At 36.7% G+C, this 19,603-nt stretch overlaps 1 protein-coding gene across 1 annotated transcript; it reads left to right on the top strand.

Moving 5' to 3' along the window:
- The first annotated feature begins 3,262 nt into the window (after positions 1–3,262).
- Positions 3,263–10,025, top strand: LOC140837279 (putative clathrin assembly protein At2g01600). The gene is made up of 15 exons (XM_073203389.1): positions 3,263–3,585; positions 3,957–4,026; positions 4,383–4,480; positions 6,404–6,542; positions 6,689–6,816; positions 7,075–7,167; positions 7,328–7,378; positions 7,487–7,552; positions 7,663–7,728; positions 7,858–7,938; positions 8,037–8,117; positions 8,212–8,391; positions 8,619–8,694; positions 8,791–8,909; positions 9,451–10,025. The coding sequence occupies exons 1-15, from the start codon at positions 3,496–3,498 to the stop codon at positions 9,802–9,804; spliced, it is 1,692 nt and encodes a 563-aa protein (XP_073059490.1). The 5' UTR covers positions 3,263–3,495; the 3' UTR covers positions 9,805–10,025.
- The last annotated feature ends 9,578 nt before the right edge of the window (positions 10,026–19,603 follow it).

Here is a 19,603-nt window from a genome sequence, read left to right on the forward strand (position 1 = left end):
TACCGCATTAAATATTTGAAACAAATAGGAAATAAATACGTAATTAAATATGAATTCTTTTCAAATTATTTTTTAAAAATCAAATTTAAATTTGATGTTCCTTGGCACAAAAACAACAATCGGTTGGGTATGAGCAGTTGCAGTATTTTGGTCATATCTCTAATCTCAATTATTAGAATGAAAAGATTCAGTATGCGTTGGAAAGATAAAACGCTGGTCTACAAATCATCTTCAGAAGAAAAAGTCTGAATCGAAGCTTAAGATGCTAATAAATGACGATGAAGCTACTGGTTCTGTACAAACTGAAATCAGCTAGGCTGATTTCAGCACACCATCTGAAACTGAACTGAACCAGAAGCTGGCCAACTGAACTAAACTAGCTACTGACCAACTGAACTGAATGACCACCTGAGTTGACCAGTTTAAGCTCGGGAAAGTGTCTAGCAAGGCGAATTTGACTGTTGCAATTTCAGAAATAGTACAGAAACTTTCCAAACAGTCATATTCTTTTGTCTAACATATATATCATTGTCGTGACCTATAAATACAATATCTTGAAGATCAAACAAGAACTTTTGAAGGTGATTTAAAGCATGGGCAGTTAGCATAAAGAAATCAGCTAGTTGAGAGCACAAGCCCTTATGTGAGGATACATTTGAGATGTACACTATAAATAATAAATTTCTCATACACAATCACTCACACATATACAAGAGAGTTGAAATTCAAAGATTAATTGAGTGAGTGTTGCACAAACACAAAAAACTGGTGTATTAATGACATTTTCACTTAGTCATGATAAATAAATTCAATTTAGTGACATAATATTATTATCATTATTATTTCAAATGACATAAATATTTTGATATAATAATTTTTTTATAATAATAGTTAAAATTTAAATATATTAATTATATTTCATAATATTTATAATTTAAGTATATTCATTACATTATATCAATAATTTTAAATAATTATTGAAACGCTTATACTTACAAATATTAATAATTAATTATATAAAATGACACTTCGTGCATCGCATGAGTGAAATACTAGTTCACTAATAAACTTTATGAAGAACTGGTCCGACAGCGGGCAAAAATGCATTATTTTCCTTGCATTTTCCGAATGGACATTTTCAGTTTTATCAGTATGATTATTTGTCAATTGACAAAAAAACTATAGATAATGACTAATAATCTATTTGCCTAATGGAAAAGGTAGAGTTTCAACGCCAATATGATCTTGGATTTAATATTTTTTGTGTGGGTGGTAGTTATGTTAGATAGAAATTTCCTCTATCTCTATTGTATATATATAAAAAAGATATGATAACAATGTAACATCTAATTTTAGTATCATACAACAACTCAAACTTCACCAATAGTTCTGAGCAATAAATAAACCTTAAAATTAATATTTACTAACCCTTTTTTGTTTCTTTAATTTTTTTTAGTATATATGTATATATGATCACAATTAAAATAACTCTATAGTAGATAACATCTTTAAATTTTTTCCCAAAATATTTAATAGAAAACGTATGTTAGGAGTATAAATTCTAACGATCTTGATTTTATTAGACAAATTTTTTTATTGTGTTTCTAACATATATTTACTTAAATGTGAAGTTGCTAACTCAAGATGAAAACTGAAATTCGAATTTAACTAAACTAAAAATATGACAAGCTACAGTTTTTCAATGATATTTCTTGACTCAGTGATGCAAATGACCAATCGCCAAAACAACCGAACAAAAAAAAATCAATTTGGAACAAGTTTTATTTCAAGTTTGTTGGACTAAATCAGATGTTATCTAGCCAAACTGATGGCAACATTAGCAAGGATTAGTTTGGCATGAGCAGTTGCGGTATTTCGGTCAGTCTGATTAGCTCGTTATCCAAATGAAAATAATTCAGTATGTGTTACAAAACTAAGACGATAATCTACAAATAATATTCACAAATCAAAGTATGAATAAGAATTTAGGATGTTGATAAATGACGAAGAAGATGTGAGTTCTGTGCAGTTTTGGTTTAGTATAGCCGACAAGCCCAACTGGCAGCAAACCTCAAAATCAGTCAGGTTGGGGAAAAGTGGCTAGCAAGACGGAAATGATCGTTTCGATACCAGAAACAATACATAAACTTTTCAAAAGATCATATTCTTGTTTTTAACGTATATATCATTCGTGGAGCCTATGAATACAATATCCTGAAGACCAAATACAAAATTTTGAAGGGGATTCAAAATATGAGCAACCTACACGAAGAAATTAGCTAGAACGAGAGTAAACCCAAATGTGATGATACATTTGATATATACATACACTGTAAAAATTCCCACACACAATTATTCACACATATATATGCGAGTTGAGTTTCAAAATTTAGTTGAGTGAGTCTTCACGCAAGACATTAAAGATTGTATTTATAGTCTTGAAATAAGAAACATTAAACATTACGCGGATTGTGAAGTTGCAGCTTAAAATCGAGAATGTGTTAGGAGTTTCAATTAGGCAAGAGATAAGTTCTAAGTTGAAATTAGTTTTGTACAAGGAGTTGTATAAATCAAAGTCGTCTAGTGGATTCTTCCCAAGAGGAAGAAAATGTGACATATGAGCTTGAGTTCTCCGAACATAAAGGTGACACATGAGCTTGAGTTCTCCGAATATCCATAAACAAATTCATGTCTATTTATTTATCACATTTACTTATTATTGTTACTGTTTGTAAGATATATTGTTGAAGTATTTTATGTGTTATTTTAATACCAAAATATTGCATACCAAGTGTTTGATAAAATGCTTCAACACAAAATGTTTTCACATTCAACTTACATATGTTTTAAATGTTTTATCACAATGTTTATTCGATTTTTGTGAATGATTATTTTGAGTGTCTTACACTTGATTTGAAAACTAAACTCAATTTAATTTATCAGTATTAAATATTTTAAGAAACGAGCTATTATAATAATCACAGTTATTTATTTTCATTAGATTTTTTAATATTAATTAGCAAAAATTAACAGAAGGTAATAAACCAAAAAGATATTTGACCAATATTATATGTCAAAAATCCGTCTTATTAGGCAATAAAAAAAATGACCTTTAAAAAAAATAATTAAAATATTAGAAATTAAATTAAAATGGAACAAAATAATTAAATAATGGTAAGAATCAAATAAAAATAGTAAAAGAAAAATAAATGTTGTTTGAAAAGGAATTAGTATTATTTTATGTGATGATGACACCTCATTCATCGCCATCCAACGCCAACCAATCAACCAACCAAAGGAATCAAAAGGACTTTTCTCGCGAAGAAAAACCCTAGCAAGCTCATTCCCTCTCCCATTTTCGATTTCCCCAGTAGCCTCGTGATTGTACAAGTTGCGGTGGAGGGGAAAGAATCCATCGGAGACTCGGGATTTGAAGATTGGTAGAAGAAATTGAGCAAGGGGAGGGTGGAAAGAAGCAGATAGATCTGACCGGAAATGGCCACTGTTCAGACATGGAGGAAGGCTTACGGCGCTCTTAAAGACCGGACTACGGTCGGGCTTGCTCACGTGAATTCCGATTTTAAGGTTCCTTCGCTTTCTATTGCTTATCTCTTTGTTTATGAAGATGTGTGTGTAAGAAGGGGTTTTTGGTTTGCTATGTGTTTGATTTTGTGCTATGCTTGATGATTCGATTGTGGGTTTTGTTTTTCTTGTTGGGATTTTAGCGGGTTGAGGATTTTCTTGGCCCGGCGCACGGATTATTGGGTGATCGAGAAAAATATTCTGGATATTGATGAATTGGTTTATTGGGTTTGATGTTTATCTGTGTAAGTGCGTGCGAATGGTTTTGTGATTGTTTTTGTGTGATTTTGTGCCGAAAATTTAGTTTACTGTAAAAATTGTTTCAAAGTTTGGATGATCTGATGATTTTTTTTCCTGTTGCTGGCTAAAAATAGGATTTAGATGTGGCGGTTGTCAAGGCTACCAATCATGTGGAGTGTCCACCCAAAGAGAGACACCTCAGAAGTGAGTTTTCCCCCTTTTTCATTTATTCATGCTCTCAGATCCATTAATATTTATGTTTAGTGGGCTTTCTTGAGTCCTTTTTCTTCCTCTATTTATGGAGGATATACAATTTTATGGGATTGGTTTTTTACGGGTTTTGGAAACGATAGGAACTTCATGGATTGTGACATTTATATTTAGAAATCTTGTTCTTATTGGAATCAACTCTGTCAAACAGAATTTGACCGCGGAGATTTGTGTTGATTTTTTGTTTTCCGTGGGAGAGAACTGATGTTTTTATTTAGGGATTTGTTGTTATTTGGTTAAAAATGAGTGTACTTGAGATAATGCTTTTAGTATTTGGATGTTTCTTGCAGAAATTTTGGTTGCCACATCAGCAGTCCGGCCTAGGGCTGACGTTGCATACTGCATACATGCACTTTCGAGACGATTGGCAAAGACACGTAATTGGACGGTATTGATTCTTACAGGACATGCCTCATTTTAATGATGCTTCAATTTAGTCATGGCCTCCTTTTTGGGTTATGCTTTTCTGTTTTGTTCAGTCTTTCAAATGACTTTTGTGTAATTTTCTAAATTGATGGAGCGTCATAATCATCATCATCATTGGACAAGCTTGATTCCCAAGCTAATTGGGTTGGCTGCACACCTCTCTTCTCTGTTGTGCCCGGTTTACATATACAGAGATTGGATATTTTATTTGAATGCACTGTGCCACATTCCCTCTTCTTATAATGACCTCTGCTGTAGCCCCTGATATACAATTTCATTCAAGAACGCCTGTTGTAAAACCCCTTCAGCAACCTGATGTGGAGTCAATTTTGATACAGGAGCATAAGCTTAAAAAGTGCTTTGTTAAGAAGGATCGTTTTAGGTGTTGTTTTAGAGACAGAAGCAGGCTTATGCATGGATGAAATAGAGAAAAGAGCTATTTTTATTTTTTTTAAAAGTTTATGCTAAAACAGAGGTTTTAATTTATATTCTCTCGCCTGTTACTTATAAAAGCCTTTTTTTTCAAAGAAAGCCGAACCAAACTGGGGTAGAAGCTTCTACACGCAAACTCACTCTTAGGATGCATAAACATTTATTATATTGCTTAGATGTCGTTAGCGGTTGAACCATGATTTGTCCTATCGTTGCCTCACGTTGATTAAACTAGATTGAATTGATCCTTTTAGGAGACTCAAATGTGAGTTTGTGCAAACATTTACCACTGTCGTGTATGTTTGAGTAAGAGATTCCTTTAAATTTCTCACTCATAAAGAAATTATAAATTTTTTTGGAGGACTTGGTATCATGCTCTTGTTTAAGGTGCTTAAATATTATTTCCCATGAATCATAAGTGTTTTATTACTTTACTGATTATTGTCACACTTGAACGAATGGATTATATTTGAATTGAAATATTATAGTTGGTGTTGATCATGCTATCATACTTTTTCATGATTTCATTGTAATGTTATTTCTGTTTGCGTAGAACTTCATGAAATGATTTATAATATATGTAGTTGGATTAACATTCTTTGTTAAGAGACTTCATTAAAAGAAAGCACGCGAGGTGGTGGAAAACGATCCTTGGAGATGCCGATTGTTGACTCATCTTTTTTTTTTTGGGTTTGTGTCACAGTATGTATTTTTTTGTTTTCATGCACTAAAAATTCATTCGACCTCAGTTGGCTTCCTTGTACTACTCCATTTAACTCCGAGTATCACCGACCACAAACTTCTTATTCCTGGATCACTACTTACTAATTTACTGAACAATTATTTCCATTGCAAAAATTGGAACATCACAAGATAACTGGTAGTATATAATGAATCAGTGGGAATTTGCATCTCATATTTTTATGTCTTTTTCTTTGGATAAATAACCAAATCTTTCCTATGGACGCTGGTTACGTCAGTCCTGATCTTCAAATCCCCTTTTCGAGTTTGTCAATAGATTTCATCTGAATTTTTGAACTCTTTTGATTGCTATATGTGATATTTTGTAACAAATACTCATGCAGTCTGTCAAAGATAGGTTGCTGGATTGGAGTTATTTATGGTTTCCACGTATTTCATTTTCATATGTTTTGTGATTATGGAGTCCCATCGTTCATTAGGATCTGCATAACTTAAAAATTAAGGATGAGATTATATATGCTCAATCGATATAACATTATTATTTGGACTCTGGATGACTGCTATATCTACCCTTTATTTTTGCTAGAAGCTTTGTTTTTAAAATTTTCTCTCTTAAGATCTTGTTAATTCTGCATTTCACCAGTTTAATAAATCTGAAATCGGAATTTATTTTGTTAGTGTTAATTATGCATTTCACCAGTTTAATAAATCTGAAATAGGAATTTATTTTGTTACTTTCTATTCTTCATAGGTTGCATTGAAGACGCTAATAGTTATTCACCGAACATTGAGAGAAGGTGATCCCACGTTTAGGGAGGAGATCTTGAATTACCAACAGAGAGGACATGTCTTTCAAATGTCCAATTTCAAAGATGATTCAAGCCCAATTGGTAAGTTGCTACTGTTTATAACATCCCATTGGACTTCAAACATAATTTCTAACCCCGTGGAAGACAAATGCAATTATCTTAAAAGATCTGTTAAGTTATTACTGAAAAAGGTAAATAATAGTTATGGACAACTGCTTTTTCTACAGCTTGGGATTGCTCTGCCTGGGTACGAACATATGCACTCTTCTTGGAAGAACGACTTGAATGCTTTAGAATACTTAAGTATGACATTGAAGCTGAACGCCTTCCTAAACCTGCACAAGGCCAAGATAAGGTAATCAGTTTTATCAATGACATATGTATATTCACGCCTTTGTGTTTATAAGTGTTCTAATTGTGACAGCATGCAATTTAAACCGCAAGTCGGCTGGAATTTATTTGATGAATTTGTTTATCTTTTATCATGGCTATAACTGCAGCAATTTTAAACACAAAGAACAATAAAACAAATTTCTTAGTTCCACTGTTGTCGAAGTCATGTTTATGGTTTATATCTATGATTTTAATGACATTTTGGTTATCTTGTTACCAGGGTTACAGTAAAACTAGGGACTTGGACAGTGAAGAGCTTTTAGAGCAAATACCTGCTTTGCAGCAGCTGCTATATCGCCTTATTGGATGTCGGGTACTCCCTGAATTTTTTAATACCTTTTTCTTTGGCAAATTCATATGCATTGCATTATGGATTTTATTATCAATGTATGCAAATCCATTAATGTTTTAGTTTCTAATATGTAAAATCCCAAGCAAAAAATGAATTCAGGTAATTGTTATTTCTTTTACAGCCTGAAGGAGCAGCTGTAGGGAATTATGTAATTCAGTATGCCCTCGCGTTGGTATGTACTCTTTTGTCTCCTTCCATCATCAAAATGCGGATCTAAATGGATGTCGCTGTTGCTGAGATTAATTATCATGATTATTTAAGGATTGAGTTGAATTTTCAGGTTCTCAAAGAGAGCTTTAAAATATATTGCGCCATAAATGATGGGATAATCAATCTCGTTGACAAGGTGAAATGAATATAATGCCATTTTCACAAATTTGCGAATAACAATTATTTTATTTGCTTAAATCATATCAAAAAGTTTTTTCCTGTTATCTACTACCTTTTTCGTTTCAGTTTTTTGAGATGGCAAGACATGAAGCCATTAAAGCCCTTGAGATCTATAAAAGAGCTGGCCAGCAGGTACCTTTTTGCTCTACAGCATTCATTTGACTTTTTTTTTTCCAGTTGAAATTATTAAGCTATTTAGCAATTAGTGTATGAAGTTGAAGATTCCAGCTGAGTTCGTGGTGTGTTTATCTCATCATATAGGCAGGTAGTCTTTCTGATTTCTATGAAATCTGCAGAGGACTTGAACTTGCTAGAAATTTCCAGTTCCCGGTGTTGAGGGAGGTAAGCAGTCTGAAGAATTTGATGCTTAGATTTTTATTCAATCTCTTATAAGCTTCTCTAACAAGGTGATCTATTATTATGCTTCCCGTGTTTCCCAGCCTCCGCAGTCCTTTCTAGTGACCATGGAAGAGTATATAAAAGAAGCACCACGAATGGTTTCTGTTCCAAATGTAGCCTTGGTTAGTATACATGTATCCATTGAACATTCAATATACTGTTGACTCTGGTTGGACGAGTCCATTCAAATGCTAATTCATGGTCGTCCGACACCAGGATTATCCAGAGAGGCTCATGCTGACATATAAGCAAGATGATGCTCCTTCACCTTCTAAAAATTCTAAGGTTTTGGAAGAGGAACCAGAACCCCTGCCACCACCTTTAGATGATGCTACTATCTCTGTTTCGGAAGCTGTTCCTCCACCTCCAACCCTCTTGGAGACAGACGATTTACTGGTGACTTCTTCAGTACTTGTCTTTTCGTGGATCTTTGAGTAGAAAAAATTGCCGGTTAAAAATGTCTCTACATTCTTGTATGACTGCGTATGCGATACATCAATCTACACATGATAACTATAGCTTTTGGTGACGATAGAGACTTGGTTCTACAGCTAGTTGTAACTGGCTGGTATGTACACTCTGTTTCATTATCACTATCCTTTTTTACGAATGTATTATTTCAGGGGTTGCAGGTGAATGAGCAAAATGCATCTGTCATTGAAGAAAGCAATGCATTGGCTTTAGCTATTGTTCCAGCCGGTAAGTGTTGTGTACTGTTTTTAGTTTTTCTTTGGCATTTAGGGTTTGTCTGCATCTTTTATGATCTCACCTTATGGTTAATGGATAATGCTCTAGGAACGACACCTTTTGATTCTGATGCCACCCATGCAAAAGATTTCTCGGTTACTGGATGGGAACTTGCCCTTGTTAATACCCCCAGCACCAATTTATCTTCAGCGCAAGAGAGAAAATTGGTATGTCTTTGTGATTTTTGAATTTTGGTTGTCTGAAGGCTTTTTAAATCCCTTTTGTTACCCTTTAATACCATTTTTACTTTTTTATTTATCCACGTGCTAAGGCAAATAATAAAATTGAAGACTACAATTGACCAATCTATAATGTTTAGCAGAATTTCTTTCTTCTGGCCCCATTTAATATTTCTAGCATATTTCGCAACTTTCGCAAATTAACAGCTAAACTGGACTAGCTAGGCGAGGGGCTTCAACTAGCCTGAACTATTTGTTGAAATTTGATTAAGGGAGGTCGGGGCTAAAGAATATTATGATCCTGTAATATTCTATCTGATGCTAAAGAACAGATGTATTCTAAAGCATTCGTCAGCAAGTATACTGACCATCTCTTTCATTCTCATTCTTACTTTACAAAAATGATAAACCGAAGTTGCTGGAGTAGCTCATCACCCATCCTCCTCCAATAAACATTTATCTTGTACATTACTTGCACGATCACTGAAGATACGTATTAGTAATTGATTCGTGGGCTTCTTTATGGCAGGCCGGTGGACTTGACTCACTTCTCCTCGACAGTTTATACGATGAAGGTGCATATAGAGCTTCTCAGCAACCAAGATACGGAGCTCCGGCCCCTAATCCATTTGAAGTCTCGGATCCATTTGCCATGTCCAATGGTGTTCCGGCGCCCCCATCTGTACACATGACTGGGATGACGCAACCTCAGAACCCCCTCTTTTCTCCTTTTCAACCGGTATATCCACAGATCCAACAGCAACATAATTATATGACGAGCCCACAAAATCCTTTTGGGGATACGGGCTTTGGGACTTTCCCGGTCGCCAATGCCCCTCACCCTCAGTCAACCAATCCATTCGGGAATCCCGGGCTTTTGTGATGAAATTGGTGTTGGGTTGATTCTGGTTAGTGTATTTTGATACCATATTCGATATAGGCACTGGTTTGATGGTGTAAACTATGATGAATGATGTATCTTCAAAGAAAGTTTGTTTTTGGGTTTGAATCGCATATTTTTGTATGGAGTTGTAAAGTTGGCCATTCTGCAATTGTGGGATGTTATAATTTTCTTAAATTCGTTATTATTGTGGTCGATGTTTATATTATGTGAATATTAGTTAGTTTTCCGCATATAGTTTTTATGCTTTACAGTAATTTTGTCTAAAAATATTAGTGATTATATTGAAATCTTCAACTTTAGAAATAGTTTTTTTTTTAATTGTAATTAATTACAATAAATTATTAAATATAATAATATTTTTTTGTTGTTTATATAAAATATATGTTGTTTTTTAATAACTTCTTGTAGGATCTAGATGGAGTGTAGTACCATCATTTTAACTAGTACAACGATGCACGCGTTGCGTGCTTGTATGATATGTTTTTATAATTTATTTGATTTATATTTAAATGAGGATCAAAATATATTTATAAGAAATAATGAGTGGCTACATTATAATTTTGATATATGAACTAAAAAATAAATTAAAAAAGAATAAAAAAGACCCAAACAAAAATTGAATCTACAACCTCATGAATAAGAAACATAGACTTTATCCACTAAATTACATGTGACTTGCTTTTAATTTTTAACACTTTATTTATATATATAATTAGTAATGTAGAGAGTGGGGGTGAAGGGTATTTTAAAAAACAGACCAAGGAAGTTACTCTAACCTACTCAGCCTTAATAAATAGTAAGAGAAGTAAGAGATGATAATACTACGATTTCATGGTTACGTATCCTAGACCCATTTCTTTAATAAGACGGTGTAGATATACTACACACAAATGTATATATATGAAATAAAATATTATGAGTAGGTCTCTTGTGAGACGGGTCAACCTTATCGATATTCACAATAAAAAGTAATACTCTTAGTTTTTCATGGATAATCCAAATAAGAGACCTGTCTCACAAAATATAACTCGTGAGATCGTCTTACACACGTTTTTGTCAAATAGTATATGAGTAGAAGTTGAAATATATTGGAATCAGGTGATACCAACTAACAATACCTCATAAATGTTAGATAGTATTTGTCTGCCAATGATTTATCACAAATGTTGGATGACTGATAAGTTATCTGTCATTTAAGATATCAAGTTTGAGACAAAATTTTGAGTTCATGATCCAAGTATAATTAACCTATTCAGCTGAAAGAAAAATATAAATATAATAACTATAATAATGTTTGCAATTATTAGGTTAAATTGAAAATCATTTTTATTCATTTAACAACAATAATAATTGAAACGACCTCGATTTTTTTTTTCTAATCTTAAATCATAAATTCTAAATTACTAATTAAAATAATTTAACATAATCATTAATCAAAATAATTTATCAATTTAAAACATAAGTGCATAAAGTAAATCCTAAATCATCGGTTAACCAAAATTCCTAAATCGACCTTTAAAAAGACCGGCTAACAATAAAATTAAGCATAAAAATATCTCTAATAAAAATCATTAGCAAATATTTAAATCAGAAATTTATCTAGCTAGTGCGGAAACATTAAGGCCCTCGGGTGTGTACCGCCTCCAAAATCGTCAAATCCTGCATCATACAAACCTAGGGAGTCTAAAGACTCAACACATTTTAAACATGGATAGCAAATAATATATATATATACAATCACATGCATTTAAAAATCATATTTTTAGTTAAAATAATCTTTTGAACATAAATAAACCATTAAAATCATTTAAATAAAGCATTTTAAAAATCATTTTTAAAAAAAAAATAGATTAAATCACCATCACGAATCATATATCATAAAATCATTAAAATAGTAAAGCTTTCAATCATATATCATTTTGGGTGAATTTTGATCCTTGAAAGTGACTGGCTTTTATCCTTTGGTCGACTGCAGTCTTAGCTCCACATGGCCCATGGGGGGGTGTGCACTAGGCTCCACCGTAGAAATACGATCGTTGGGGTTCCCTCGGGGGCTTTTTCCCATAGACAGGTTCCCTTTTGGGCCTTTTCCCACAAATTGGTTCCATCGGGGGCCTTTTCCCGTAGATGAGTTCCCTCTGGGCTTTTTCCCCTAACGTTATCCCTACAAAATTATATATCATAAATCATATCTTTTGTCACAGTCAACTCATATCCTTCAAAATATTTTCATTTTCTTTAAAAATCATAAAATACGACAGCTTTCCAAAAATAGAATTTTAGACAGTATAAATTGCACAGCTTTACCATAAATCGTAAAAATACCTATTATCATCAAAATCATCATAATAAATCAAAATATATTATTTTACAAGCATTATGATCCTTCGGGACGCTGCCATGCGTTTTAGTATTTTCCTAAGTGCAAAAACACCGTTTTGCCTCTGGATGTAAAAATTCTCTAATTTATATTTTCCTCACTTTTAATGACATGAGATTATTCTAAATAATTATTTAAACTTACATGAATTTCTGATATTTTTATTTGAATTAAATCGATGACTTTTAAATTAATATTTAAATAAGACATATTAACGCGTTTTAATCCTGAATTAAACCAAATCTTAATATAAAGTTCTCAAATTAAAAAATTAGACTTTTAATAATTATTTAAGCTTAAATCTAATTTTTCATAGTTTTATAAAGCATAAAACTAGGCGTTTCCATTAATTCGTTTAATTAACGTTTTGTGCGGTGATTAAATCCCGGAAAATTCCAAAACTCATTATTTTGACCCCAAATTTTAAACATAACATTTTTAGTATTTATTCTACCCTTCAAATTCATGAGCCACACCCGTGGACCCATGGATTCAATTTTTGTTCTAAAATTCGAAATATTGACACCTAATCAAAACCACCGAGCCATCTCCCAATTTACTCGAGCTGCGCCCAAGCCACCTTGAGCCAAACCTAGCCAACCCCCTAGGCACCTTCCTGACCAAGCCCGACCCCTAGAACAAGGTCATAGCTCACCCAAACTCTCCTGGAACCAAGCCACAAAAATCTGTGCGTGATCCCTTGCTTGCCCAAGACTCCTAGTGACCCTAGGACTCCTCTAGCTGTCTAACCACTGACCACCCACGACCCTTACTTACCCTAGAATAGTCCTAGACCCGAGCCATCCCAATCCCAAGCCCCTGAGCCACGCACAAAACCCTGCACGAATACAGCAGCCTCGCGCGTAATTAACCTCTTGCATGCGCTTCCACGTTTTTGGCTCGGCCTTCGCTGGACCAAGCCACACCCATGAACCCAGACCTTCATAACCCTCACTGGACCATGCCCACAGCCAGCCAGACCAGCCCAGCCCCTAGAACCCGGATGCGAACCACCCTCACGCGAACAACAACTTACGCGCAGGTGCTTCCCTCTCGTGTCGCTCGCTTTTGGCTCGAGCCATGGCGCACCCAACCACTCCAGCCCCTGGCCCGACCCATGCCCATGCCCATGACCCTAGGACCCTGATGAACCATCTAGCCCAGCCCCTAACCGAGCTGCACCACCTCCTTCCCTCGGCTGCCTAGTTGCGTGCGCATGGGAGAGTCCTAGTTAACTAGGACTCTTCCTTAGCCAACCCCTCGACCCTAGCCACCCTAGGACCCTACCTAGCCTTCGGACCTGACCCTGGCCAAGCCCCCAACCAGCCCTGGCCAGCCCCCAAGCCCCATGCAAAAGGAACGAACCACTTGAACCATACATGAAGACAAAGCTCCAAACTCACGGTTTCTTTTGTTTAAAAAAATCCTACTGTTTCAGCCTTGTTTTCTTATTTATTTATCATGTTTTGATCATATTCCAATCATCTATCATCCTACCTTGGCAGCGTATCGTTGGATTAAAAAGCGTTTTTCATAGAAACGTAAAAACGTCGTATAAACGTTCTACCGTAAAAATTATCGAATGCATATTTTTCTCTTGCATCAACAATTAAAGCATGCATAATATGATTTGTATGATGGTAAAAGAGTTTAGGAAACGTGCCTTTGCGTTTATAATGCTCGATTATTCGATCTTTGGCGAGGGTGCGACGTTGGACGACCGGAAGACGAAGAACACAAGCTTTTCTTCTCCCCAATATTTTCGAAATTGATGTAGGTGTGTGCTTGGTGTTACACGGCTGATGGGTGAAGAATTTTGAGGGTTTGAAGACTAGGTTTAGTTATTTATAAACTTAATTACGTATTAATGGGCTTTGGTTTTGGGCTTGCAAGTTTAAAGGTAATTGGGCATTCTTTAAATAATTAAATTGGGCCCAATAACACTTAATTAGTTAAAACATAAAAGTTAATAAAATTAGTTTCTCAAAAATTATATTTTTGATATTTTAAAACTCCTTATTTGCCCAAAATCGGCTTCCCGGGAAAAATCGAGCTCGATTCGTAAACTAATTCGAACTCCAACATTTTTAGGAAAATTAAATCACTTTAAATCATACTAGGAAGCGTTGCCACTATTTAAATAAAATTACATATTTTTGTCTTGGTCGTCCCCGGTCTCCTTTTCCCTGCCTATTATCGAATATTCGGGTAAAAATCTTTAATTTCATGAAAATATGTCACATAATCATTTAATCATGCAATCCTATATTTAATCATATAAGACATAATGCTAGCATTTAAAAACAATTAAATAAAACAATTAAGAAACTAAAATATTTTTTGCATGCATGTGGTTTACGTGGACTGATTTTTCGGACGTTACAATATTGTGAGGTCCGGGGCCGAAGAGGGCGGGGGGTGATCACCGGTGCCATGAGGTGGCACGGACAATGAGCGGCTCCTGGCAGGCTTCTAGGTGGAGGGAACATGAATGAACCGTTCTTACACCGGAAGGAGAGGGATTCCGAGACTGTTCAATGTAATGGACTGTACACTTGAAGAGGGCTTAAAAGATTTGATTGGTACTACTCATATCACGAAGATGCATCTACTTTTCGGTAGCTCATCACATAAGAACTCTAAAGTTAAGCGTACTTGACTTGGGGCAATTTTGGGATGGGTGACCTCCTGGGAAGTTTTCCAGGGTGCGTGTGAGTGAGGACATAAGCACGTTGGAAAGACACGACTTGATACAGTGAGGACAGTCATTGAATCTGGGATGTTACAAGTGGTATCAGAGCCGACCTCTCCGAGTACGGTGTGGTTCGGGGATGAACCAAGCGGAAGCTGGTGGGCATGTGAGGTCCGGGGCTGAAGAGGGCGGGGGGTGATCGCCGGTGCCATGAGGTGGCACGAACAATGAGCGGCTCCTGGCAGGCTTCTAAGTGGAGGGAACATGAATGAACCGTTCTTACACACGGAAGGAGAGGGATTCCGAGACTGTTCAATGTAATTGACTGTACAGTTGAAGAAGACTTAAAATATTTGATTGGTATTACTCATATCACGAAGATGCATCTACTTTTCGGTAGCTCATCACATAAGAACTCTAAAGTGAAGCGTGCTTGACTTGAGGCAATTTTGAGATGGGTGACCTCCTGGGAAGTTTTCCAGGGTGCGTGTGAGTGAGGACATAAGCACGTCAGAAAGACACTTCTTGATACAGTGAAGACATTCATCGAATCTGGGGTGTTACAATAATAATAACCCTCATGTATAAAGATGGAATTATAACACAAGCCTTCCACACTGTTCCGTTTTCCAAATTCAATCCATAAACAAATATGGTGAGTGGACACAGTAGGTGGATAGCTTATTAAAATTTGATAATATATATATATATATATATATATATATATATATATATATATATATATATATATATATGTATATATATATATGTATATATATATACCTCATAAGAGCTCGGGTCATGGATGACCTGGGATACTAAATGGATAGCCCAAATCAAAGTCAATGTGCATAATGCTTTCTTCAGCAACTGGGCAGGGAGATGCCCAGGTCATTTTTTCCCCGGGCTCCTGAACATTTTCTCCCCGGGCAATCAGGATCAGGAGCCCGGGCTATCATGCAGGCTCTCGGGAACTTTCTACCTGGGCTACCTCGAGAAGCGCACCTCACTCGAGTGTATCAGTATGGGCTACCTTGTGCTTAGCAATCATTGTTGTCAGGACTATAAGGGTTTCGCGTGTCAAAAAAGTCATCAGAAGCTGGGTATGGGCAACCGCCTTACCATATTTAGCAGGTGAGCACTGAAAACTAGGTAATCATGAGATTTCCTGCTATAAATAGCATGTATATTTCTAATTTGAAAGATTCTAGATTTTCTGAATTCTTAAGAATTTCACGTATATTCACTCACATATAGAGCTTTTATCATTCTTCTTCACCTGATGACTTAAGCATCGGAGTGGCCACGTCGGACACCACTCCGGCGCCCATTTACGAGTTCATTCTCTTGTTTGCAGGTCATAGTTGCAGAAGCCATCTCACAGAGAAATATCTTCATCACAAGATATCTTCTTCCTTACTTATTTTCCTTAAACATTTGTATTATCATTCGGTGGATTGCACCCAACTCACCCGATTCACCCGTATATCATCATTGGCGTCGTCTGTGGGAACTTGAATTCAAGACGTTGACATGGATCCTACCAGAAGGATAAATCAAGATACTTCCCGAGCTCCTGGAGATGATGCACTTATCTCTAGACAAGGTGGTCTTCCGCCCACAGGACCCCCGCTTGTTATCACTTATCTACGGAGGAGTTGGCTAGGATTATATCCGATGCCGTAGAGAAAGCCGTAGCTTGGAGAGATCCTTCTCATCATGCTACACAGCCGGGAGGAGAGTAGGAGAGAGAGGAGGAGGGAAGTAAGGATGGAAGAGAGGGAATCTATTTCCGGTTCCAAATCCCCGACTGTGGCGGAGGAGTTGCAAGAATTAAGGAAAAAGATAAGAGTTTTGGAGGGACAGATGGAGCGTCGGAGTCATTCCCGGGCATTCACTAAAGGATGCCCATTTGCTGATGCTATTGTCCGGGAACCTCTTCCCGGGAACTTTAAGCCTGCCAAAATCAAGGATTACGATGACAGCGCTGTTCCGGAGGAGCATCTGGATAGGTTTGAAAACATGGCCATGCTGCACTATTATGCTGACAAGATAAAGTACAAGGTATTCTTTACCACTCTGGTTGACTCAGCCTAGAAATGGTTTGAGGGATTGGTCCCTCAGAGTATACATGCTTTTGAGGATTTCTAGAAGATATTAGCAGCAAGAAGTACAAAAAGACTGTCTTTAGTCTTTTTGAAGTCAATCAGAGCCTGGAAGAGAATCTGAGAGCCTACATCCGGAGATTCAATAGAGTTGCTTTAGATGTCCCCTCTTGCGCCCCCAAGACCAAGACTACTGCATTCACCCAGGGGCTGAGGGAGGGTGAATTTTTTCGATCACTGACAAAGAAGACTCCCGGGGATTATGAAGATCTGCTAGCTCGGGCAGAAAAGTATAATAATATGGAGGAGGCTCAAAAATAGAAGAGGGAGACGGTGAAGAGAGACAGAGGTGACCAGACATCTAGACCCGAGGAGAGAAGGTAGAAGAGGGGTAACCCGAGGATTTTTCTCATCATGTGACTTTGAAAATTACCCGGTACCGGGATGTCAAAGAGTGTAGCAGGGACATGCCCCCACCTCAACAATTTACCAAGCCCGAGAAGGGATTTTGTACCCTTCATAAAGTGTGTTAGCACAACACAAAGGAATGCAAAACAATAAAGAGAGATTATGTCCCACCAGCTGTCCAGAGACATAATCAACCAAGCAAGAAGCCAAGATTGCCACCTTGGACAGCTCAGCAGCCCGGTCCCAGTGCCAGGGAAGATTCGAGAAGTGCCCTGAGGGGGAGAACCCCCTATCTTGAGGGTAATTAAAATGATTTCTTGAGGATCTACTGATGGAGACTCCGATTAGGCTCGGAATTCTAGGAGTAGGAGGGATTGTATGGAAGTGGAGGGAGTGAGGAGAAATGAGGTAGTCATTAGCTTTGGCTCGGAGGATCTTAAAGGCGTCAATCATCCTCACAATGATGCTCTGGTAATTCAAGCCATGGTAGCAAATTATGATATCATGAGGGTCTTTGTTGACTCGGAAATCTTTGTGAATGTCATTTTCAAAGAGGCCCTTATGCAGATGGAATTACAGGGGTGCCAATTGGAGAAAACACTTTTTGGATTCGATGGCCACACTGTCTATCCGGAGGGGGAGATTGTCCTGCTCTTAACTTTTGGCACTCGGGAGTTGAAGAAGACTGTGATGACCACTTTCATTGTTGTGGATGCCCCATCATCTTATAATTTCATCATGGGGTAGCCGACCATAAACAAATTCAGAGTCGTGGCATCCACCTATCACCAAAAGATAAAGTTTCCAGTGGGAGGTCAAGTGGGAGAATTCCGAGGAGATCAACCATCTTCCTGGAAATGCTATGTGGAGGCGGTCCGGGTAGACCAAAAGAAGGCAAAGAGAGAGGAGAAAAGAGCTAGTGGTGGGGAGGAGGCACAGAGGATAGTAGAGAAGGGAGAGGTTCGGTTTGTGGCCGAGGAGGAGCAAGAAGTGGTGGAGATTAGACCAGGCAAGGAGATCCGGGTGGCTTGGGATCTTGACTCATTCACCCGGGTCAGTTTAATAAATTTTTTAAAAACTAATGTTAATGTTTTTGCCTGGTCCTAGCAGGAATTAATCAGGATCTCTCCCCGGGTAGCTGAGCATCATTTGAAAATCCTCCCAGGATCTCAATCTATGAAGCAGAAGAAGGGACACTTTGGTCCAGAGAAGGAAAAAGTAATTGATGTACAAGGTTCAAGATTTGATGAAAGTCGGTCACATTTGGGAAAATACAATTTCCTACATGGCTCTCGAATGTGGTGCTGGTACCAAAATCTATCGGGAAGTGGAGGATGTGTGTTGATTTCAGAGATCTCAACAAGGTTGCCCCAAAGACCATTACCCCATGCCCATAATTGATCAGTTGGTAGTTTCCACCTCTAGCTATGAACTGCTTACTTTCATGGATGTTTACCAGGGGGTATTGTAACATACCGTATTTTGAACTACTTAAATTTGCGAAAGAATAAAAATTTTCTTAAATAAGGAAATGCATCTTTCAAAATGCATTACAATAAAATATTCGACAAAATATTTGGAATGTAAATGAGCTTGCAAAAGTACTTGTTTTTAACAACATAAAATTTTTTTCCAAAACATCAGAGTAAATGAGTTTAAAATGCATAAAGAAATTCTTGTAACATAGGCGGTCCTCGGGTTTAGCCTCTATGTAGTCCAAGCCGGCTCACTGGTCCCAACATCTCATCTCATCAACCTCATCCTCACCTGCACCGATCAAGTCTAGTAAGTTTAAAAACTCAAAATATATAAACTGGGAATAAAAAGTAATACATAATAAAACCACATGTAATTTAAAGTAGGACATACATACTTGAATATTAACGTACTTACATAAACGTAGACGTGCCATCATATCGTAAAACTTTACATTAACATACTTGCATCATACATACTTGAACATTCATAACATCATTTTGCGTACAGATATGTTTCAAAGCAAGTGACCCATACATAAATGCGCCTGATCAGACTAAACCACAGTACTGGGCTGGAAAGAATGTCCACTACCACATACATAAGATCCTCGGTCATACTTTACTAGGTGGATTGGTCCCTGGTCATACTTTACCGCTTTCCAATCCTGATCAAACCCGACCATACTTTACCGAGGTGGAGAGGTCCTCGGCCACG

This window comes from Primulina eburnea, chromosome 7, assembly GCF_022965805.1.
Source record: "Primulina eburnea isolate SZY01 chromosome 7, ASM2296580v1, whole genome shotgun sequence".
NCBI classification, from domain to species: Eukaryota; Viridiplantae; Streptophyta; class Magnoliopsida; order Lamiales; family Gesneriaceae; genus Primulina; species Primulina eburnea.